The 25,202-nt window shown below is 43.6% G+C and overlaps 1 protein-coding gene across 7 annotated transcripts in view; it reads left to right on the top strand.

The window, feature by feature from the left end:
- QTGAL (queuosine-tRNA galactosyltransferase) overlaps positions 1–25,202 on the top strand; it is a 267,594-nt gene that overhangs the window by 10,069 nt on the left and 232,323 nt on the right. For 6 of the 7 annotated variants that reach the window (XM_077327585.1, XM_077327584.1, XM_077327587.1 and 3 more), the window contains exon 4: positions 1,972–2,036. In XM_077327585.1, coding sequence (XP_077183700.1) covers positions 1,972–2,036 — 65 coding nt within the window. Of the gene's footprint in view, positions 1–1,971; positions 2,037–25,202 lie in introns of those variants that run through there. The other variant, XM_077327588.1, reaches the window with a different exon arrangement.

Here is a 25,202-nt window from a genome sequence, read left to right on the forward strand (position 1 = left end):
TTTCAGGGTATAGTTTAAATTTAGATTTCAAGATTGGGGAGTAACTATTACGTGGGACTTCACCATTTCCAAGAAATAATTAGTAAGCAATATGTGCCTGAACTCTGCTTTTTGTCTGTTCAGAAATAACTTCCTCATGTTGAGTTTTTTCTGCAATTATTTTGACTTTCCAGATCCTCTGGAATCTTTCTGTTACAGCTTATATCCTTTGTTTGTTTAGAATATGTATATATCTTGCTTCCTTCATGGCAATCAGGAATTCGGGGTTCCTAGAATATTAAATCAATGTGGTCTTTAGACTTCTTCAACCAAGGGATTCTAGTCTCCAGGTAGGACCTGGTGATCCCCTGGAATTATAGCTCATCTCCAGGTGACAGAAATCAGTTCTCCTGTAGAAAATGGCTGCTTTCGAGGGTGGACTCCATAGCATTATGTTCCACTGAAGTTTCTCCCTGCTCCAAATCCTGCCCACTCCTGGTTTCACCCCCAAAAGTCTCTAGGTATTTCCCAACCCAGAGTTGGCAACCCTATTTCAACCATATGTAAAATTGCAGACTCTGAGAGTGCTCTGAATACTTGGAATTTGGTTAGTGTTGGGGAGGAACGGCCTGCTAAACCAGTGGTTCTCAACCTGGGGGTTGGACCCCTTTGGGGGTCGAACAATCCTTTCACAGGGGTCATGGCAGGACAAGCAGCTTGTTTGGGGGGGGTGGCATCTATACAACAGCTTTGCAGGGTAGATTGAGATAGGGCTTTTGTCTGTTTGGAACAGCAGAAAAGAGCAAAATTGGCATGGTGGGACAAGAGGCAGAACTGAACTGAGAAACCCTGGAAAAAAAAACAATTGATATACAGTCATGAACAATAGATCTTCATACCATTGGTCAGTTTCAGTTTAACTTCTGTGAAAAAACACTTGCATAATTTTATGGTTTGGGATCGAACATGATGAACTGTATTAAAGGGTTGTGGAATTAGGAAGGTTGAGAACCACTGAGCTAAACATCAAGTTTATCTGATTTACAATCTATTGTCTTCTTGTGTCGTTGTGTTCAGAGTACTGTCAGTGCTACTTCTGGGGTACTCAGATATTTTCCCCCCTCCCGTCTCTTGCCAAGCTTCATGAAATTCTACTCCTTGGAGGCTGGGAAACCTCAGGAAAATCAAGAAATAGAAAGTAGGAGGCTGCTGTGGGAGAAGGGAATAAACTAAAATGCCACATTTCCCTTGATTGAAGTGACTTCTGTCATCCTTTGAATCCAACTCATGGTCCTTTCAGTATCTAAGATTCCAAAGATGAAGTCATATCTTCCACAACTGATACCTCCTATATCCTGTTACTTAAGTTATTCTGTTCCTTTCTTGTTTGTGGATATCTCCTATTCCTTTATTCATCACCCTTCTAATCGCATCCCTTCCTCTTCCCTCCCTCTCTCCAATGCACCATGAGAGAGACACTAAGTTCCTTCTTTCCTTTCTTCTATATTTAGGTCTCTAGGATTAGAATGTAAACAGAAAGGATAAAGAATAGCTTCATTATTTTACCTTATATAAGCGATTGGTCATTTTCCATTTATTAGGTTTTTTTTCCAGGGGATTGCATATCAGTAGTTAATATGTCACTTGCATCATTTTTGTTTGTATTACTAATATATAAGATAGAGAGGGACACGTGCAATAACATACAACTTTTCATTACATTTTTATCTTACCTTTCATCTAGGGAGCTTAGAGTAAATCCTTTACTTTGGACTGTTCTTTTATCTGTGACACGGATGTACAACTCTAGTCTCTTCAAGAGATTACTTAATGAAAGCTGTACTTGTTTTTCTGGGTTGTTTGCAAGATGAAGCATTTTTGTAAAGCTTGGACGCACTGTTGTTTTATTTAGGGTTATTTACCATGTAGAAAAACAAAGTCAAAATTCTAATGATATTTGTGTCACAAATTGTTCTTTTATTTTCCCAACAGTTGGCTTTGCTAAAAATTGTGCTGTAGGTCAGAGCTCGGGAGCCTATCTCTGCTTTCTGGATTCTGTAAGTTAACTTTTTTTGCCTAATGTTCTAAGTTCAGCCATAGGACCTTCGGATGTCCTCCTCCCTTTGAGATCACTGTAGAATGGTTACTGTTGGATTTTCCCATTTTGTGTTGTGAATGTTTCATGTTAATTGTCAGGATTTAAGATGGATTCTTTTTATACACTGACGAGGCAGTTTTCTGAGATGCTGTTGTATTTTTAGTCTGAAGGTACTGTCACAAAAAAGGCCTTGATGGTTCTCAGAGATAGGGGTACTCTGAACTGTGGGCAATTACATTGAAAACATGGAGCTGGATTGTGTTTTACCCTAGCAGAACAGCATTGCTGTTGGCGAAACAGCATGTGTTAATTTTTGCTGATTTTCCCTTCAGGTGAAGATCCCCACTTTGCCTATTTCTGAGGGCCCCTTGACCCATAGGTAGCTATAGATCTGGGAGACGTAAATTTGAATCTTCACTCTGTCGTGGAAGCTTACTGAGTGAATTCAAACACTCTCAGGCTAACCGATCACACAGGGTAGCTCTGAAGATAAAATGGAGAACGATGTGAAGTTTTTTGGGTCTATGAGGAAGTTCATGTATAAATGAAGAGAATAAATAAAATTTCCATTAATTTCTCCTTTCTGCTCCTGCTTTGCCTTCCTGGTGTTCCCGAGTGCCTCTTGGCCTGCATGAGTAGAGGTAGAACAGTTAGGGGCAGGAAGCTTCTGATTACCAATACTAGGAAGTAACATTGGCAAAGGCCTCGGTCCCTGTGCCTTCAGGGCAGCTGGCTGAAACAAGTTACTGGAATAGATGATCCACTGGTCCGATCCAGCAGGACATTCCTTCTTTTCCAGAATTACACTCTAGCTTCTTGTCTGTCTTCTTTAGTCACTATTCTTTTTCACTACAATAGACCATAAAATAAAACTGATTACATTCTAGGTCTGTGATTCTTTGATTTTTTTCCTTCGTAGATGATACCATTTATTTTAAGCAGTCATTTGAAATTATTATGGGCTGGATGCTGCAACAGCAGTTATCTTAGGCTTGGGTGTTGTTCCTTCACTGAATTCATTCCAGTCCCAGCAGTATTGCTCCTTTTGGTCTAAGCACTCCAGTTGTACTAGCTCTTGTGTTTAGCAAGATATCTACATTTCCCACAGGTAGACATCTGAAAATGTCAGGCCTTAGACATGCATCAGAAGCACAAAGTGTAAATCTTATTGCAGCACTTGCCAAAGGAGGATGTTCCCTTCGTCATCTTCCTTTAGCTGCCAGATTAGTTTTTTTTCAACCTTTTGACCATGGAGGAGCCCCTGAAATAATTTTCCAGGCATTAAGGAGGCCCTGAAGTGATGTTAGCTGGTCATATCTCCCTGCCATGCCCCTTCAGAAGTGACATCACAAGCCATGTTAACAGACAGGTTCAAGGAGGACTGAGGGGAGGAGACACAAGAGGTGGTTTAAGGCAGGAGTAGGCATGAAGACTCCACCCCATCCCAGGTGCAGAAACTACAAGAGAAGTCACTCATGCTTGGGATGGGGGAGGGGGAACAAAGGAAGCGACTGGTTCCCTAGCTTCTGGCCAAGTCCATTAAGGTAGGAGGGAAAGTCTGTGGACTCCCTCCAGAGTTCCTGTGGACCCCCAGGGGTCTGTGGATCCCTGGTTGGGAATCCTTGTCCTGGATGAAAGACTGGGTTTGAAATTCTTTAAAAAGGTATATATGTGCAGGTTTTTCCTGGTGTCTCAGCATGACAGCAGAAGCTTTCTAGCTTGAAGATTAGCATCTGTTGATCCAGTGGAAACTTGCATATGTATTTCCATTCAGAATGCTAAAAATACCTCAGAATTATGTATGGGCACAATCATGGTCAATACCAGGGCTCTTGCATTCTGTCAGAATCTTTCTGGTGGCTTCCCTAGTTGCACACATGTCTGCAGGGCATCTGCATTTGATCCTTACTTCAAGGACCTCCTCTTTTTCCATGGTTTTCTTGATTTGCGGTTGATTCCCTGATGCTTTGACAGCCATTGTTTGCTGGTGAATTTGTAAAAGTGTTGCCTGCTCCCTGCCCTACCCCTCCCAACACTTTGATGTAGTCATTAGAATCCAGTTTGTGTTTTCATAGAACTGGCAATCATTGGGAATATTTTAAATAATCATTATTACATACAAAATGCAGTAGATAGTATGTGTGTTATGTGCCATCAAACTCCTTCCAGTTTATGACAGCCCTGTGAATTAATGACCTCCAAAATGTCCTATCATTGACAGTCATTCTCAAATTACAAATTGAAGGCTATGGGTTCCTTAATGAAGTCAATGTTATGTTAGGTCTTTCTCTTTTCCGTCTAGCTTCAGGTTTCCCCTAGCATTATTGCCTTTTCCGGTGAGTCTTGTGTTTTCATGATGTGACTGAAGTATGATAATCTCACTTGAATCATTTTAGTTTCTAGGGAGAATTCAGGCTTGATTTGATCTAGAGCCCATCTATTTATCTTTTTGGCAGGCCATGATATCTATAAAATTCTCAGTTAACATTACATTTTAAATGAATACGTTTCCTTGTCAGCTTTCTCCACAGACCAACTTTCAGATGGACACATAGTAATAGAGAATATAATAGTATGAATTATCTTGATCTTGGCCTCCAGTGACTCTTAGGTTTCCGCACTGTGAACTTTGCTGTCCCAGCTTCCATGTGGGAGTACAACTCCAGGGTGGATGAAGTGCACCAGGCCAAATGCTCCCCCGTGTGGGAGCAGTAAGAGGTGGGACAACCTGCCTCAACTCAAACTTCAGCCGGCAGCCTGGTGCGAAGCCTCCAGTGTGGAAACAGTCTCATTAAGGATCTTTTCTAGTTCCTTCATGGCTGCTCTTCCTAGTCTCATCTCCTTCTGATTTCTTGGTTGCAGCCTCTCTTTGGTTAATGATTGAGTCAAGGAATAATTTAAAAAAAATCAATTTCTTCATTGTCAGTCTTAAAGTTGTGTAATTCCTCTCTAGTAATTACTTTTATTCATGTATTTTATTTACATTATTTATATTTATAGTCTGTTTTTCTCACAGAACTCAAGATGGATTACATATAGTCAGGCAACAAAATTGGGCATTCAGTAACCAATGCATTAAGATTTTAGAAGTCTGGAGCCACCAGAATGAACTAAAGCAGAAAATAAAATGACATATTAAACAGTACAGGAATTACATAATAGGATCCTGCTTAACAATAAACGGTACAAAGCTGTATAGACCACAGCTCCAGTCTTTTATCCTAATTAGTTTGTGAACCATTTTGTGCCATACAACCTTAGGGTGGAGAAAAGCTAGATTTTGCAAAAGGTCAGGAGAATAGGAGTCTTCCTTATCTCCTCAGACCAGGCTAATCCGCCGTTTGGGAGCCACAGTGGAGAAAGTACATTTTGCCTTCTTTATGTTCTCCTGTAACTCTCCTTTTGCACTTCGTCCTTTAATCCTTATCTGTAGTTATTTCAAGCCTTCCTTATTTTATGCTGGTAACATGCATTTCTCAAATTGTTAATGTTCACACCACCAGTTACCACTCTACATACATCTAAATCTAATCTCACTTTCTTTATATGTTTCACCTACAGATTACACAGATAGGAAGATAATATGGCCTTGTCTGACACTTTTGCCTTTTGGAAACATTCTGTTACTCCATATTATGTCCTACAGTAGCCTCATGTCCAGAGCACAGGCTGCTCATCAAAATGATGAGATGTTCTGGAGTGATAACACTTCTGTTTGTCCAACCGATTACTATCTGTATAGGTGCAACTTTATGAGCTACTGTATCAAATTTCCTTATCAGCAGCGTTTTGTTGTATATAGCTTTCAGTCTTGGCAAAACACTGCTTGGTAGTTGACAGACCAAGTATTGAAGAATGATGTTATCACTCATTCATCCAGAATCCTGATTGGTTTTCTACTAGTTTAAGAAAAATAAGTCCTTTTTGGAGAACATTCTTTTGTAGTAGAAAGTATGATTATAGCTTGTGTCCATCATGTTTTTTTCTGCTATGTTAATTTCAGAGTTTTCCCCCTTATTGGGAGATTTACATAGCACTCAGCACTCTCTAAGTTGTTTATACACAGATACAATAATATTTACCTTCACTTATGTAAGATACTGCACTAGTTATTTGTGGATTCTTAGCAGTACTTGTGATCCAGCAAATGGAAATTGTCCATTTTATTTAAGATTATTCATATCAAAATTATTTGTAGCTGCTTTTCCAAATAGGTTAGCTCAAAGTTGCTAATAATTCAACCACGACCATTAAAAAAATATTAAAACAATGACAACATGATAACAAACACACCAAGAACTGGAAGGATTTAGGAATCTTTTCGTTCTCTCTTTCTTTAAATTCAGGTGGGTAGCCATGATAGTCTGAAGCATCAACAGAGAAGAAAGGGAACCTTTCTAAGGCAATATGTTTGTAATATATACAATGAGTAAATACAATTTCTTTTACATCTTTTATATACCAGAAGGAACAGCCATAATGGCTTCTAGATCAATTCCGTTTTCATTGGCTTCAACAGTGGTTGAAACCTCCAATCCTAAATTCAAAATGTACAGATTATTATTCATATTACTCAAATTAAACAATGCAGCAAAGAATTACCTCAAATATACATACCTCCCAAAACAGTTTGTAGTATCAAAGGTGGCAAAATCCTATCGCCTGTCCTATAAAATTAACAACACAAATATAAATAATCTATATATCAATATTTGGATTCATATTGTCAAATCACAATGAATATTGAAACCTTACCTTATATTATTATTGTTAATATTTTACTATCAATTGGCCATAGGCTCTCTAGGGTACTGTGGGGAATGCTGGTCTGTGGCCACTCCCAAGGGTTTAGGGTTGCTACCTGACTATAAATCAAAAAATCTTACCAGATCTCACTTACACATAGCAGCATTCTTAAAGGTACATTGCTATTATAAAGAGGTACTCCAAAGTCAAGACTTACAGAAAGCAAGACATTTTTAAAGATGTATTCAGTCCTCTAGGGCTAAGTGTATCTAGAGAATATATAAAGCATTCATGCTGCCTTAGAAGTCTATTCATGTCCATTTTATGGTGTCCCTGATGATGGAGTTGTTCAAGTCCAAAGAATTGCAGGCTTTCTGGTGTGTGTCCCATTTCTACAAAATGGCTCACCATTGGTGCATCCATAAGGTGATTTCTTAATCTGCTCAGGTACTCCTGGATTCGTATCCTCAAGTGACGAGTGCTGATGCCAATATACAATCTGGAGCAAGGACATCTTATAGCATATACTACATTTTTGCTCAAGCAATTTATGTATTGATTAGATATTAAGCCCGCTGTGGCCAAAATACAGCGGGCTCTAGCATGATGGGTGGGTGGAGGGATGGGGCAAAGGAAGGAGGAAAAGGAGAAAGAGAGACAGAAAGACAGAAAGAAAGGGAGGAAGATAGAGACAGAAGAAGAGGGAGAGAAACAAGTAGCCAGAAAGAGGCAGATGGAAGAGAGGGAGGAAGGGAGAAAGGGAAAAACAATGGGAATGCTGGGAGGAAGGGAAGGATAAAGGGAATGCTGGGAGGAAGGGAGGAACAGAGTAAGGTAGGTGGCCTTGGGACCTTCTGCTGGGCCCAGGGGCAGGCTCGGCTGCCCCAGGGCCCGGCAGAAGGCTCGGGACCAGGGTGGTGGGCTCTGCGGCCTACTGCCGGGCCCAGGAGCAGTCTCGGCTGCTTGGGACGGCAGGAGGCTTGGGACGGCAGGAGTGGGCTTTGTGGCCTTCTGCCGGGCCCAAGGGTAGGCGAGCCTGCCCCAGCGCCCGGCAGAAGGCTCCCTGGGCGAGGGGAAGCCGGCCGGAGGACTTACAATTCGGGAAGGCTTCTTCCTCTGAGCAGCGATTCTCCGGCCGGGCCAGGCGAGGCTCTGCCAACCAGCCAATGGGGAGGCGCTTCTTTGCGCGGCTCCCCATTGGCTACTTGGGCCCCGAGTGACACTCGGAGGGCCCAATCAGGAGCCGCTTTGCGGCTCCTGATTGGGCCCTCCGAGTTTTTATCACGGACAGGGCCCGCCCTAACTCCTCCCCACTTGCCCTTATTCCTTTATTCCTCCCGCTCCTCTGGAGCGGGGGGAGGTTTAAAGATTGATTTTAACAGAAGAAACATTTTCTGATTGTTCAAACTCCTTGATTTGTAGTAAGTACTTGCAGCATGTACATGAGCCACACCTGTAGTTCCCAACTGGTAAAGTGGTTTCAGCTGCCTTCTTGCTTTGCCCCTCTTTGTTACCAACTCTCCAATGTTATGGCTTCCCCTCCATGCCAATCTATAGGCATTTTCACAACCTGGAATGTCACTAATCAAGTGCCAATGCTTCTGCAATATTTTGTTAATGTCAGAAGCAAAATAAGAAAAATAAAAAACACAGGTAAATTTTCTGTTTTCTCCCCGTTGGCAATATTGAAGCAGTTCTTCCCTTCCCTGCAAATTAGTTTGAAGCAGCAGAAGAAAGTTTGAGTCCAGGGGGCACCTTTAAAACCATCAAACTTTTATTCAAGGTGTAAGGTTTCATGTGCATACACACTTTGTCATATACAGTATATCTGACAAAATGTTCATCCATACAAAAGCTTCTGCCTTGAATAAAATTTTATTGGTCTTAAAGGTGCCCCCTGGACTCAAATTTTCTTCTTCTTAAAAAAAGAGATAATTCATCACTAGTGGTGGATTGGCCATTAAGATCACTGGGAAAAATCGGGAGGGGGGGGCTCCTCGCTGGGTCCGTACGGGCACCAAATGAAGGGGGACCCTCATTCTGTGCAGGGCAGATGAGCAGTTGTAGCAGCAAGCAAGTTGGCTGCATGATCCCTGTGCTGGGCAAGCAATTAGCTGTGGAAGGAAGCAAGCAGGCTGCATGAGCCTCATGAGAAGCAGTGAACAGGTGCTAAACTGAGACAGCTGGCTTTTGCTCCTTTACTCCACTATGAGGAACAGAATCCTTTCTAAGTCTGTTCTTGTTTCCCAGTCCATCCCTGTTTATCACTATGGCTCTCCTTCAGAAGAAACAACATAAGGCTGTGTCCTCATGCTGTCTTCAAAGGGGCAAACCCAAAAGGTTTGTCTTTCTGCAATGTTATTACCACTGATGCAGCCATGGGGTGGACTTTTTACTCTGACAGCAGCCAAATGATAATGTCCTTAAGGATATAGGTGTGGTGATCTCATCTTAACTAGAGGGGTCGTGTCAGGTTGCATTACGAGACGTTTCCATCATTTTCAACCTTTGTTCTGTGAAGTCAGCAGATTGTCTATATGTTCCCAGTGCTTGTGAAACAGTGTTCAGTAGATCTCTGACCATTTCCATTTGTGCTGTGCAAAATTATTATAATCAGACTGCTGTGCATGAAAAATGTAAGATTGGGACACAGATTGTGAAACTGACTACTGTCCTCCTGGGCACTAGTATCAGAGCATAAAGGTAAAGGTATCCCCTGTGCAAGCGCTGGGTCATGTCTGACCCTTGGGGTGACGCCCTCTAGCGTTTTCATGGCAGACTCAATACAGGGTGGTTTGCCAGTGCCTTCCCCAGTCATTACCGTTTCCCCCCCAGCAAGCTGGGTACTCATTTTACCGACCTCGGAAGGATGGAAGGCTGAGTCAAACTTGAGCCAGCTGCTGGGATCGAACTCCCAGCCTCATAGGCAGAGCTTCAGACAGCATTTCTGCCGCTTACCACTCTGCGCCACAAAAGGGTCTTGTATCAGAGCATAGTAGTGCATAAATTAACTCCCTGTTACCTTTGCTTAAAATATGAAGTGTTTTTGTTCCTATCTACACGTATAGTTGAAGTTAAAGTTATAATGCAGTAAATAATAAAATGATGATGACAATTATGCAAAACATAAGGAAATATGAACTGGATGATCAAATTGGTTCATGGTTCTTCTCTTGGTCTCCTGTGACATGCCTTGTGTGACCTGTTAATGACACATGAATGCATTTAGTTTCTGAATGGCCCCTGGAAAGTATTAAAGCAAAGGTAGGTGCAGGTGAATATAAACTGCAATAGATTTATTGTAATTTTACAAAATCTTAAAAGACGATACAGTAAAAGTGCTACACTCAATATCCCAGCAGATTTGGAAAACTCAACAATGGCCACAGGATTGGAAAAGTTCAGTTTACATTCCAATCCCAAAGAAGGGCATGCCGAAAGAATGTTCAAACTACCGCACCATTGCACTAATTTCTCATGCTAGCAAAGTTATGCTCAAAATCTTGCAAGCTAGGCTCCAGCAATATGTGGACCAAGAACTTCCAGAAGTACAGGCAGGATTTCGAAGAGGCAGAGGAATTAGAGATCAAATTGCCAACATACGCTGGATCATGGAGAAAGGTTGGGAGTTCCAGAAGAACAGTTACTTCTGCTTCACTGACTATGCTAAAGCCTTTGATTGTGTGGAGCACAACAAATTGTGACAAGTTCTTAAAGAGATGGGAATACCAGAGCATCTTATTTGTCTCTTAAGAAACCAATATGCAGGTCAACAGTGAGAATCACTGATTGGTTCAAAATTGAGAAAGGAGTTCAGCAAGGCTGTATACTGTCGCCTTGCATATTTAACTTGTATGCAGAGCACATCATGAGATAGGTGGGGTTAGATGAGTCGCAAATTGGGATCAAGATTGCAGGGAGAAATATCAACAACCTCAGATATGCAGATGATACCACTCTAATGGCAGAAAGTGAAGAGGAACTAAAGAGCCTGTTGATGCGGGTGAAGGAGGAGAGTGCAAAAGTTAGCTTGAAACACAACATCAAGAAAACAAAGATCATGGCATCCGGCCCTCTCAATTCCTGGCAAATAGATGGGGAGATAGTGACAGATTTTATTTTCCTGGGCTCCAAGATCACTGCAAATGGGGACTGCAGCAAAGAAATTAAAAGACGCTCCTGGGGAGGAAAGCTATGGCAAATCTAGACAGCATCTTAAAAAACAGAGACATCACCCTGCCAACAAAAGTTTGTCTAGTCAGAGCTATGGTTTTCCCAGTTGCAATGTATGGCTGTGAAAGTTGGACCACAAGGAAGGCCGAGCGTCAAAGAATTGAGGCTTTTGAATTCTGGTGCTGGAGAAGACTCTTGCGAGTCCCTTGGACTGCAAGGCGAACAAACCAGTCAGTCCTAGAGAAGATCAGCCCTGCCTGCTCCTTAGAAGACCAGATCCTGAAGATGAAACTCAAATACTTTGGCCACCTCATGAGAAGGAAGGATTCCTTGGAGAAGAGCCTAATGCTGGGAGCGATTGAGGGCAAAAGAAGAAGGGGACGACAGAGAATGAGGTGTCTGGATGGAGTCACTGAAGCAGTAGGTGCAAGCTTAAATGGACTCCGGGGAATGGTAGAGGACAGGAAGGCCTGGAGGATCATTGTCCATAGGGTCGCGATGGGTCGGACACGACTTCGCACCTAACAACAACAACACGTATAGTAATGAACTAAGCTAATATATAAGTTGGTCAAAATATTACAACAGAAACATAAACACAATCCATCAGTTTATTCCTGGTACAGAAAGAGTAGTTAAGATACCTTTTCTGCAGTGGGTTCCCTGTTAATATCAGTGGATATTCATTTGCATGTGGAGTTCTGCTGCCTCCATTGAACTGAGTGAGGGAGTTGGTGGATGAAATTTATATAAGTTCAAGTGCTCACAGAATTTTGGAATGGCTGAGATCAATAAACAATGTACATCTGTTTTAGTTCTTACCCAGCTGTTTCCATTATTATATTTAAAGTGTCTTACCTTTACAGCAGCATTTAAGTTTTCCTTCCTTATTTTTCTTTCCTGGACATTTTCCAGCAAGCAACACTTAAAAATAAAGTAGACTACCTTTTTGTCCAAAGTATTCAATAGATGTCTTATTTCCAACATAAGGTAAAATATATTTTGGCAAAAACTGAACTGTTTTAGTAGTCCGTCTTTGAAATTAGTCCCCATAAAATGTTTATGATCTCCAGTGTAACTAAGTCTGGAAAAACTGTTCATTATGAAAAGTCTGATAAAGGTCTGTGGCACTCTTTTCCCTGCCCTTCCCACATTTTCTTTACACGTTTGTTTCAAGTAAGTATGAAGTAGCAAAGCATTTTTCAAAGCATTTGCAAAGTAAGTTGAAAATATTATGCAACAAAAAGGTTTTCTGTTCCTCCTGTTTTCTGCACTTAAGTGTAGAGGAACAGAGCTATTCCTGAAATTGATAGGCATCAAAGAATTATTTGGTATCTTCGTTGAAAGCAGTTTTTCAATACTGTATTACTGAAAAAAAGATGCTATCAGATTTGTGACCTAACATTGTCTGTGTCTGCTCTCATATACCTCTTTACTTGTTGGTTTCAGTTAACCAAATCATTTTTGGGTTAAGGTTTTTCAGGAAATACTGTTAATGTTGGACATGGGGAATATTTCCAAATATTGTCAAGAAATGACCATAAGGAAATATAACCAAGATTGTCAGAGAGTAGGGCTTGGATATGCTTTAAGGTTTAGCCTATAATGTCTCCAATAGGGAGCCTTGCAAAAATTTCCTACCTCAGTGATTAGAGGCATGATCTAACCCTCTTGGATGATTTCACCCCACTAAAGAGAAGAAACCATGTAAATTACAATGTTTCGTTTCGCAAATATACATAGAATGGAGAGCCCACTGTGAATTTGCACTTGACCCTTTTTGGCTGAATTTACCATTTTCTTCAGATAAGTGTATTTAGGGCAGACTTGGTCTTCCTTTTACCAGCTGTGCAGAAAGATGATTTTCATAGCTTGTGATGCTTGCAAAGCTACTTCCCCTCTCTGTTTGGCCTCTGTGGCAGTACTTATTGATCGGTATTAGTGACAGTCACAAACCACTCTTTTCCTCTCAATTCAGAGCAGTGCTTCAAGGAAAAAAATGCTCCTAGATCAATATGCTAATTGCTTTATAAAAGGCTGAAAAACTGACTGGTGTGTAGGGGAATGGTGAAAATCAGGGCTGAATTCCAAGCTAGATATATATTTCTTTGAAAGCAAGCTCCCATAGTTGGGTACATCTAGGCATGGCATTTGACAGGATGACTTGTGACTTTTTTCATTGAAAAAGGAAGACTTAAGTGTGAGTTGCAGGTAGATGTTTAGGTGGCATGAAGTTTTCAGGGTTTTTAAAAAAATGTGATCTGAAGGAGATATTTCCCAGCTAACTTTCCTAATGTAACTAATTCTTATTTCTCTGTTTAAAGTGTACTACTTCGGCTTCTAAGAAGAACTTCTTTGATTGACAGCAAAATTTTATCAGTTTTAAGTTGTATGGAATTTAACAGTGTAGTCACTTACTCAAGAGGGTAACGCTAATAAAAACACGTGTGCCTACTTACCTGGAATGTGACTGGGGATCTTTAAGGCTCCCGGCCCGAGCAGAAATACATCTGGGCTTGTTTAGAAATCCCTGCTGCCTTTTTATGTTAAAAAAAGATATTTTTATTCTTCCTTCTTTCAGCAAATTGCTTCTCTGTGCAAAACAGGCTTTGGAGAAACAGGAAGCACGTGTTCCTATAATTATGTATTCCTATAATTCTGGATTATTTTTGGTGTATTATGAAATGCTGTTTCTTGTTCAGTGGTTGCTTACAGTGATTCATTTGACAGTAGAATATTGGAATCCCCCCGTTTTTGTCTGTGGCAACAATTTATTGAGAAATACATTTATACATATTATACATATTATTATACATTTATACATATACATATACATATACTTATTATTATTATTATTATTATTATCATCATTATATTTATATTTATATTTATATTTATATTTATATTTATATTTATATTTATATTTATATTTATATTTATATTTATATTTATATTTATATTTATATTTATATTTATATTTATATTTATATTTATATACCACCCTCCCCTGAGGCTCAGGGCAGTTTACATAAAACATAGAAACAATACAAGGAATTTAGAATTTCCATGATAAATAGATAACCACAACAATAATAATTAATAGAGGTAATTATAACAGTGCAAACAGGTCCAGGAGCAGAACACCTGAATGGGTTTATGGGAGGGAGGGAGCAGGGGCCATGTAGATGCTGCTGGTTCCGCTTGACCTAAACCCAATGCCTGGTGGAAGAGCTCCCTTGTTCAGGCCCTAAAGAACCGTTTTAGTTCCATCAGGGCCCTGATCTCTTCTGGGAGCTCATTCTACCAGGTGGGGGCCAGTACAGAGAAAACTCTGGCCCTGGTTGAGGCCAGGCAGATTTCTTTAGGGCCAGGGATCATTAGCTGGTTGATGGCGGTGGAGCGTAGAGCTTTTTGAGGGGCATAGGCAAGGAGGAGGTCCCTCAGGTAAACTGGGCCCTGACTGCATATGGCCTTAAAGGTAATTGCCAGAACCTTTAGCCTGATCCGGAATTCAGCTTGCAGCCTCTGGAAAATGGGCTGAATGTGGGACTTCCATGGTGTTGCTGTGAGGACCCTGGCCACTGCATTTTGGACCAGCTGTAGTTTCTGGGTCAAGGCTGAGAGCAGGTCTGTGTAGAGTGAGTTGAAGAAGTCCAGTGTAGAGGGGACCGTTGCATGGATCACTGTGACTAGGTGTTCTGGTAAGGCACTATTAGTTTGGCTTGGTGGAGGTGGTAAAATGCCAGCTGCGCTAACTTTGTGATCTGGGCTTCCATTGTGAGGGAATCATCCAGAATCATGCCCAGGTTCCTGGTGTAGTGAGCCATTGAGGCAGCTGGCTGATATTTCTGGGGGAGTCAGGGCGGCCATCCATCAGGAGGAGTAACTGGGTGTCATTCGTGCATTGATGACATCCCTGCCACAACCTCCGTATCAGTTGGGCAAGAGGATGCATGAAGATGTTGAACAAGATAAGAGAGAGGACGGCTCCCTGTGGAACTCCACAAGTAAGTTGTTGGCAGTTTGATGTTCTCTCTCCTATTGCAACCCTCTGTCCATGACCCTGGAAGAAGGAGATAAGCCATTAGAGGGCTGCCCCTCATATTCCGGAGTTGGCGAGCTAAGAGCTCATGGTTGACTGTGTCAAATGCTGCCGAGAGGTCTAATAATAGCAGTGCCGACGCGCCTCGGTCCAACTGGTGATGGAGGTCATCCATCAGGGCAACTAGCGCTATGTCCACCCCATGGCTAGGCCGGAAACCTGACTGAGATGGGTCTAGGATCGAAGCTTCTTCCAGGAATGCCGTTAATTGACAGCCCTTTCTACCATCTTCCCCGGAAACTCTGGGTGCGAGATGGGTCAGTAGTTGTCAGGCTCTCACGTGTCTAGAGAAGTTTTTTTCAGCAGCAGACATACCACTGCCTCTTTCAGTTCCTCTGGAAATTCTCCCATTGTGAGAGATAGGTTGATTATCTCTCTTTATCTTTATATTAGATTTCTTTAGGAGCCACAATGGGCAGGGGTCTAGTGGGCATGTGGTTGGCCTCACTGCTGCTAGAATCCTGTCCACTTCTGTCAGCGTGAGTCATCTGAAGTCACTCGGTGTTTTTTCCAAAGACGGTCAAGGGGTCTTTAGTTCACTTTCTGTGTCTAAGGTTGGAGGGAGATGTGGAGTGTTGAAATTTTGTCTGTGAAATGACTTTCAACTGCCTCACAGCTGATATCCAATTGCCTACTGTTTTGTTGTCCTACCAAGGCAGTGAGAGATCGAAAGATCCTAAATATTGAGCCAGGCGTGAGTCTGCAGATGTGATGGTAGCCGAGTAAAAACTGTTTTACTGACTTCACTGCCATCTCATAGGCCTTCATCTGCATTCTGTAAGATGTTCTCGAGGCTTCGTCATGAGTCTTCAGACTTGCTCTAGCCATCTCAGTTCCTGTTTCTTACTGTGAAGCTCCTTGGCTTACTTGAGATGGGGGCGAAGGGGGTGTCGGGGAGCTATCTTGTCAATGGCAGTCAGTATTCTGTCATGCCAGTCTCTGACCAGACCATTGAGAGAGGTGCTGGAGTCATTGGTTCCCACAGAGCAGTCATAAATCCAATTGGATTCATAAGTCTCTGCGGGCGAGCTGAAATTTGCTCGGTGCCCAACTGAGGACAGAGTGGCGGGGCTGGCAGGGTATCTGGAGGTGCATTGGGCACGCGGTATGCTAACTAGATGGCCACGCTCTCGATTAATCCCCATCTGAGGGCAACATATTCAATTACTGGTATTGATGGCACAGGAAGGGCACTGAAGGAGAAAGCCTCTTGGACTAGGATTGCCACTCCTTCTCCCCACCCCGCAGTCCGAGACTGGTCAAGGACAGAGAACCCGTCAGGGGCCAGGTTTTTAAGGGCAACAGTTTTGCCCTCCCTGGCACAGGTTTCTGTCATGCATTCCGGGTCCACTCTTCGTTCTGAAAAATAATTTTGCAGGGTGGAGGTTTTGTTGTTTATTAACCTGGTATTGCACAGCACCAGTGTCATAGGCGGGTTGTTTACCTCTGCCTCCACCCTAGTGTCACAAGGGATGGGGCGGAGTTTGGAGGGGCTCAAGTGTGGTTGAATTTTGGGCACCTTGACTCAACCCATCTCTACCATCCGATGTCTCTGCCTCTGCCCCTTATTATTGGGATTCCTGACCCTTTTAGGGCCCCTGCTGTTGCTTCTCCCTCAGTTCTTGGCTATTCATACTTGATGGTATGTTTGTTGGGTGTTCTGTGTTCCTATGGACACTGTTGGTTTTAGTTCTTAGTTTCTGTGGTTTGGCTAGGATTGTTCTCGCACCCTGGTTCTGTACTTGTTGGGGAACTGTTACCAATTGGTGTATGGAGAGTTTGTGTGTTTGCAGAAGGTCAGCCCTGATCGCTGTTTATGTCATCTCAGGGCTGCCCAGTTCCAACTGTGTGTTGTGTGTATGGTGTGGTTTGTTGTGTGATGTTTGTTTGCTTCTGGAGGGGTGGCCCTTATCGTTTGCTGTGGCATCTCAGGGTTGCCCAATCCAGGAGCATGTAGTGTGTATGGTCTATATGTAAATTAGGTATAAATTCATGTTGGGGTTTGGGAATGGGAAGGTTTGTGGGTTGGGGAAGGACTGGGGGTGAACAGTCAGGGTAGTTTGGAAAAAGTGGAGGTGTAAGTTGCTAGGTTGGTAATGTTGGGGTGGGGAGGGGAGAAACTGGTTGGGATGGGCGATATAGGTGAGTGAGTAGCTTGAGGTGGTTGGTTTGGGATGGATTGATTGGTCGGTGAGAATTGTTTTGGGGGTAGGTTTGGGATGGATCTATTAGTTGGTGGAAATTAATTGTTTTGGAGGTGGGTTTGGGATGGATCGATCAGTTAATGGAAATTAATTGTTTGGGAGTGGGTAATTGGGCAGAGGCATTTTCCTCTCCTTTCCTCCCCTCCTCTCTTTTGTTGTTGGGCAGATTGATTTCACCCCCCTCCCTCCTTCCTCTTTTTTGATTGCAAGATGCATTCCATTGTCTTGAGACTTTGATTAATATGTATATATTTTCTTCTGGTCTCTGACCATATTAATACACTGTACTTGGATAATTAGTGACAGAGATTTGTAAGTTTTTTCAGAGAAACATCTGAAAAATCTGTAGTCTGTGGAAACTGGCCAGTAACATCTGATGAAACTGGACGGCTTTCTTCTTATTGATGGAATATCTTCCACTCAGGGCCAGTTGCGGCTCTCTCTTAGAATTCTGCATGCCCCCTTCCCCTTTACAGGAAGCCTTTAACTGCAACTGACTGAGATGAGGAACATGTTTCTGTCTGTCTGTCTGTCTGTCTGTCTGTCTGTCTGTCTGTCTGTCTGTGTCACGCTGAGTGACAGCTGGTGTGATGCAGGGGTGTCTGTGGGCCACTTACGGTCTTGTGGCTGGCCTCCCTGCTGGAAAGGAGATACAGCCAAGTTATGTATGCATCTCCCCCCCCCCACTCTCACCAGCGGTCATTGCCACAAACTCAACCTCTTCCCTCACACACCTCTTTCAAAACATCCTCCTCCTTTTACAATATCCTCATTCAGAGCCTTGCACTCCTTTTCCTGCTGAAAAAGAGAGAGAGCTCCCACTATCACCACCTTTTCTAATTGGTGAAGTTGTAAAATGATGATGGGGAGGCAAGAGGGCAGATCTATAAAAAGGGAGAAGAGAGGCCAGAATTAGCTTTGTCTGTGTAGGATGCTGGACAGTGTGGGGAGAGTGACCCCCTTAGCCTGCAGCTTTCAAAGTCTCCAGAGTTTGCCAGGTCACAATTGCCAGCACTTGATAGGGAGATTCCAGGAGATTTGGATCATCAAAAGGGAACAATACCAAAGCAGCCATTTTCTCCTGGTGAACTGATCTCTGTTGCCTGGATATGAGCTGTAATTCTGGGAAATTGCTAGGTCCCACTTGGAGGCTGGCATCCCTAACCCTTAGTGGGGTACCATGCTACAGAGTCCTGCCTCCAAAGCAACCATTTTTGCCTGTGGTTCTGATCTTAATAGTCTGGAGACGAGCTGTAATTCTGATAAATCTCTAGGCCCTACCTGAAGCCTGACCATCCCAAGGTTGGATATATTCCTTGAGATTTGGGGGTAGGGCCTCAGAACGGCTCAATGCCTCAGAGTCTCCCCTCAAAAGCAACCAGTTTCTCCTCTCGCCTTATGTCCCCCACAGGGCTTTGCATTCTGCAGGTGCTAATCACCAGCTGGTGGTCCCTAGTCCATGAGAGGCACACCTGGCCTCAACCAGGGCCTTTTTGGTCCCGGCTCCTGTCTGGTGGAATGAGCTCCTGGAAGAGCTGAAGGCTCTGATGGAGTTTTCACAGTTCCCCAGTGCCTGCAAGAAGGAGCTCTTCTGCTAGGCTGAGGACAGGGCTGTTAAGATCAGGGGCCCCTTCTTGGCTTAGCCAGGACAGCAGACTTCACCTACAAACATCTCCCCTGAGGCACTAGGTAGGAGGTTGTTGAGGGAGTGGGGGATGAGATTTTAGTGTTTCACTTCTTGGGAGGGTGATGTTTTCAAGGCTGGGGAATTGTTTATTATTTTATTGTGGGGTTTTAATTACTTTTATTACTATTACCGCTTGCTGGGAGTGGCGAGTAAAAAGTCAAATAAAATAAATGAACAAAATCTTAATAATCTGGTGATCTACACTGATGGTGGGGATGGAGTGGACTGAGGTAGAGACAGAGTGGTGCGTCTGTGTCCCACCTGGCCAGTAGTCTTTGGGAAGCCCTTTCCAGCAACAGTTTTTAAAGAGCCTGTTGTATTTTGTTTCTGCTACAGGCTTTATTGTCAGTTTTTAATGAACACTGTTTTAAGGTTTAAGAACAAAATTCAAGTGTGAGGTGTGTTCTTGAAGGAATACTTTCATAGAGAAATGTTAAGTGCTCATTTCCCCCAAGTTTTTCTTTTGAAGATACTACAGTATTTGAAACAAAACAGTTGGGAGGGGATGGCTTGAGTGCAAGTTGCAGAATACTTGATCCAAATCCAAGTGAACCCAGCTTATCCATTTCAAAGCCTGTTTGTGATAGAAATGTTTGTTCTCTGTAAACGTTACGTTTGCTAATTGCCATCCAGTTGAGTTTTCCTTGGGTAGCTAAGAAATTGACTCAGGCTCTATTGTAGGAACTTTGTCTGGTAGCTTTTTGCAAAGCACTTTGCAAATGAAATTGCTGGTATCTGTTTTGATATAATATCTCCATACTGCTGGTAGTCTCCAGGCTGCTGACAGTTGCATTTGATTAGATTTCTGTTGGTTTCTGGAGGTTAAGTGCTTGGGCCAATAGTTACTTTATGCCTTTGTACGTTGGCTGATTCAATCAGTCAGATGGTAAATGTGTCTCCCTTGGAAAAGTATTTACCAGATGTTTTGAAGGAAGTGATTGTGAGGGCCTTCCTTGGACAAAGTTTTTCTGGTCAAGAAAGCTAACCTGAACAATTAAAGACCGGTTTCAAACGTCATTTGTGGGTTAGGAGACTGATAAGCTGATGGGCCGACAACTCTAATACTTTGGAAAGGAGTTTATTATATATATATATATATGTATGTATGTATATGTATTCTTTATATCTATATACCATCTATGTATCATCTGTGACTGTGATCTGCAGATATCTGAACCAGGACTATGTGGATTGGGGCCACACAGAGGCTAAACTGATCTATCGGCATACTTGGGGAATCTGAAATGTTTTAATAAATACATAGATGTAGAGAACACACCTTTAGCAGTTGAAGGAGGCTGGGAGCCATACTAGGTTTGGCAGTGGGGGCAGCATTGGCCAGGGCTCCAGGTTGGGCCTGATGTCAGTGGCCACATAGCCTGGGAGCCACACTGGGTCCAAGAGTGAAACAGCCCAGGTGCCACATGGTGCATGCCTGTCAGACTGTACAGCCTTCTGGGCTGCATTGCTGCCACTGCTGGACTCAGTGATGGCAGTAGGTGTGCCAGGGAATCAGAATGGGCAAGCGGAACTAGTGAAGCCCAGGAGCCCAGTGGGGTATGTTGCTGGCAGCAGCAAAGCCCCTGAGTAGCACTGTGCCCAGTGCAAAAGTGATTTTTTTGGGGGTGGGGGAAAGTCCCTGCTGACTCATTTGGAGCAGCTCCACCTGAGCCAGAAGACTGTCCCCCCGACCCCCATTTGCTGACAACCCAGAGCAGCTTAGGGCAAGTCAGCACAGTTTCTCCTCCATTCTCTAGTAAGCTGCAGCGAATTGAGGGTGGGGAAAACTGTTCTTGCTCTCAGCTGCTCCACGAGAGCTGCAGAGAACAATGAAGCTTACTCAGAACTGCGCCAAATGAATCAGAAAGTGGTGTGTCTTATGAGCCCCTATTTGGATCAAATGTTTTTTGTAATAGAAAATGCCCTTCTTGATTTTTAGCACATGGTTGAGTGTGGATCTGGTCACTGCTACTGCCGTGCCATAGTTGGACCACTATACCCTGAAGACCTGGCTTAGGTTGCTACCTCCTCCTCAATTGGGCACATTTCAGCTCGCCCACAGATACTTATGGATCCAGTTGGATTCCTGAATGCTCTGCGGGACCCAGTGCCTCCTGGCACTTCTCTAGATGGAGTGGTCAGCGACTGGCATGACAGAATGCTGGCTGCCACTGATGAGATAGCTCCCAAACACCCTCTCCACTCCCTGGCTTAAAAGGGCCCCCGGTACACGGAGGAGCTCTGCAGGAAGAAACAGGAACTGAGACAACTACTGCAAGTTTGGAGGAAGACTCACAACAAAGAATCAAGAACATCTTACACAATGCAGTTAAGAGCCTATGAGATGGTGGTGAAGTCAGTGAAATGCAACTTCCAAGCAAGGAAGCACGTCTGGCCATCCTGGACAGTGTGCAGCTCTCAGTGACTCACTCCACCAGGACCCACTCCACCAGGCGTGATCCTGGATACTTCCCTTACAATGGAAGCCCAGGTCACAAAGGTAGCCAAGCTGGCATTTTACCACCTCTACCAAGCCAAGTACCTGGCCCCAGAACACCTAGCCACAGTGATCCATGCAACCGTAACCCCTAGATTGGACATCTTCAACTTGCTCTACGTAGGCCTACCCTTATCCTTGATCCAGAAACTACTATTGGTGAAGAACACTGTGGCCAGCATTCTTACTCAGACATTATGGAGATTCCACATCCGGCTGCCATTTTCAGAAATACCTGATCATAAAAGCATTTGAATTGGAAGTCATCTTGGTTAAGGTTGGTTTCTAATCTTGAAAACCGAATTTGATTCTCATTCCTCCACATGCAACCAGCTGGATGACCTTGAGCCAGTCACAAGTTCTCTCAGAACATTCTCAGCTTCACCTACCTCACATGGATACCTATTGTGGGAAGAGGAAGGGTAGATGATAGTAAGCAGCTTCGAGACTTCTTCAGGTAGTAAAAAACCCAACTCTTCTTTTTCTTGATTATATAATACAGCCATGGTAAGATATGTATTCTATTTAGTATCTGTCTTGGAATTAATTTTGATGAAATTTTCAGTATATTGTGATATGTCAGTCAAATTAGTGTCAATTTGATTCATATAACTCCCCCTATTAAATTGGTTTGTGTTCCTATTTGTTCAGATAATCAGATCAAAAATAATCTTCCTGAGAGTTCTTTGATAGTGTCAGGTTCCTAACATAAAGTGTAACTGCCCTATTAAGAAATTAGAGGCATAGCTGTGTTAGTCTGTTTCTGGAGACATGGGGGGAGTATTGAGACACTTTAAAGACTTAACAGATTTAGTGGAGCATAGGCTTTCATGGGCTAGACCCAGAGCATCTGAAGATCAATAAATCTGTTAGCCTTTATGATGCTATAAGACTCCTTTTTATGTTTGCTGTGTTCAAAGAAAACACTTATGAACACTGACATTTTGTACAACTGATAAACAGGTTTGCTTTCCATTTCTTTGGCTTATCTTTAACCTTGAGGTAAGTTAATTAGATGGAATCACTGGCCTGGAGTTGTTTTCTGGCTGCTTTATCTATTATAACAGGAAGAGACAACTGAGCTCGGAGGCTTATTCTAGCCTTCCAAGCATCCAGTGTGCCCCTTTGCATTGGAGGTTTTCAGTCCAAAGACACTCCTCCCCCTACTCACTTATTCACCCCTGCTGCTTTGTACAGGGCTTGCAACTCTTCTCTTGGTCAAACAGAGGATGTAAGAGAGTTCTCTCCTTTATGCACTTCCAATGTTTATTCTTGCGTACAAGCCAAGGCACAGATGGACAGGAGTGAACAGCTAAGATGAACAAGGAGAGAACATTGATAGGATCTTTTGCTGTTGTGGGGGAGGGAAACTAGAACTAATTCCACATATTGTACTGAATTAGGTGGTAAAATTCTGGAGCGTATCTGTATGAGAGAGATTGAACTTGAAGAATCAAACATTAGAATCAAGATTGGAGGAAGGAATATAAATAATTTTTGGTATGCTGATGAATACCCTCCTATTAGACACTAAAAAAGGCCTAGAACAACTGATTACAAAAATCAGTGAAGATACCAAGAAGTTCACCCTCTTTTTAAATATTAAAAAGGTAACAATAGTCACCATTGGAAAAAAACAGTCATGTCACAATAATAGTTGATGGAGAAGAGACTGGATGTGTTCAAGAATTTTTCTTGGATCACAAATTGATAAGAAGGATGGTTGTATTATGGAAATAAAGCATCAGATTGCTCTGGGTAGCTCAGCACTGATCAGCTTGAACCAAGCATGGAAAAGCAAGGACATAAGCCAGACTCTCAAATGTAAATAAATTCAATTTGTCATATTTCCAGTAGTCATTTATATCAGTGATCCCCAACCCGCGGGCCGCGGCCCGGCGCCGGGCCGCGAAGGCTTCGGCGCCAGGCCGCGGCTCCGTCTTCCCTCCCCCCCCGAAGCGAGAAGCTCGCCGGGCCGCGAGCAAATCGGCCGCCAAAGCGGCTCTAGTCTAGCTCGCGGCCCGGCAAGCTTCTCACTTCGGGAGGGGAGGGAAGAGAAGCTTGCCGAGCCGCAAGCTAATCGGCCGCTTTAGCGGCTGATTTGCTCGCAGCCCGGAGGGGCCGGGAGGGGAAGCCGCGGCTCCCGGCATGGCGGCGGCGCAAACGCGCATGCGCGGACTGCCGCGCACTCACGTTTGCGCCCCTACTGGGCGCAAACGCACGTGCACGGCAGTCCGCGCATGCGCGTTTGCGCTGGGGCTGCTGCTCGGGCCCCCGGGCCGCCCTCTCCGCTCACCACTCCGCAGCGGTCCGCGGCAAGCAGAAGCTTGCAGACCGCTGATTTGTATGGCTGTGAATGTTGGATGATGAAAAAATCAAATGAGGAGAATTGAACCATTTGAACTCTGGTGCTGGAGAGGGCTTCTGCGAATTCCAAGTCGCAAACAAGGAAATACTAGAATGCATACTTGCGCGGGGAGGACAGTGAGTCTCTTCTCTCTCTCTCTCTCTCTCTCTCTCTCTCTCTCTCTCTCTCTCTCTCTCTCTCTCTCTCTCTCTCTCTCTGTGCATTTGCTTGCTTGCTTTGAGGGAGGAAGGGAGGTTGGGAAGCCCTTCGGTAAGGGGGAAAACAAGAAGGGGTAGGGAAGTGTGCCTCTGTGTGTGCGTGTGTTTGGGAAGGAGGTAGGGAGGGTGGCAAGGTGGCCCTGACAGTCACTCCAGAGCAGGTATGTATCCCATGTACCCTCTGAGAGTCAGACTGTCAGGACAATTTTTAAAATTACTTTTCTATACCACCATCCCTTACCGCGCAGAGCGGTTTACAGTAAAGGCTCACAACTCACAATTGCTGTGGTTCAGTACAGTATCAGATTACACTGCAATATGAACGATGAACTCGTAACATTTCAACATTAGCAAATATAAAGTAGGAACTCAACATTTTGATATGTCAACATTTTAACATTATAACTTGTAACTGCATGACATTCTAACCATACAATAGTAGTGTTATTTTCTGTTGGGCACAGTTGGTGGTAGTGGAGGCTTATCGGGGTGGTGCATTTGGCCTCGACCAAAGGTTTGGTGAAAGAGCTCCATTCTGCAGGCCCTGCAGAAATGTTTTAGCTCTGGCAGGGCTCTAGTCTCTTCTGGGAGCTCATTCCACCAAGTGGGGGCCAGGTCGGAGAAAACCGTGGCTCTGTTTGAGGCCAGACGAGCTTGGAATTTCAAGAGCGTAATGCTTTCTGGGGAGCATAGGCAGAAAGGTGGTCCCTCTGGTACGCAAGGCCCACACTAGGGTTGTGCAAAGTGGTCCTGATTTGAACCGCTTTGGCGTAGGCCAAGGTGACCTCAGCCTACCTCTGCCTTGGCTGAAGTGGTTGGAGAGGCTGAAGCACATTGGCGCCAATGAAAGTCAATGGCACCATTGACATTCATTGGAAACCATGCTTCCCCACCTGTCCCAGGGCCTAGGGAGATGTGGGTGTAAGTTACACCCCCTCAAACTTCCAGGGTAGCTCAGGGAGGGTCTTCCTTGACTCCCCACCGATTTTCAAAAAGACTGGACCATTGCCAGCCTTCCTGCAAGTACCCCCCCCCCCATACTTGCTGCTAGCAACTGTTGTGAGAGGCAGAATTTTTGAGGGAAAACACAGAGTAGATACAGGGAAGACATGAGGAAACAGTTACTGCAGTCCTGTTGTGAGGTAGGGACT

The sequence above is a fragment of the Paroedura picta genome, chromosome 3 (genome assembly GCF_049243985.1).
Source record: "Paroedura picta isolate Pp20150507F chromosome 3, Ppicta_v3.0, whole genome shotgun sequence".
NCBI lineage: Eukaryota > Metazoa > Chordata > Lepidosauria > Squamata > Gekkonidae > Paroedura > Paroedura picta.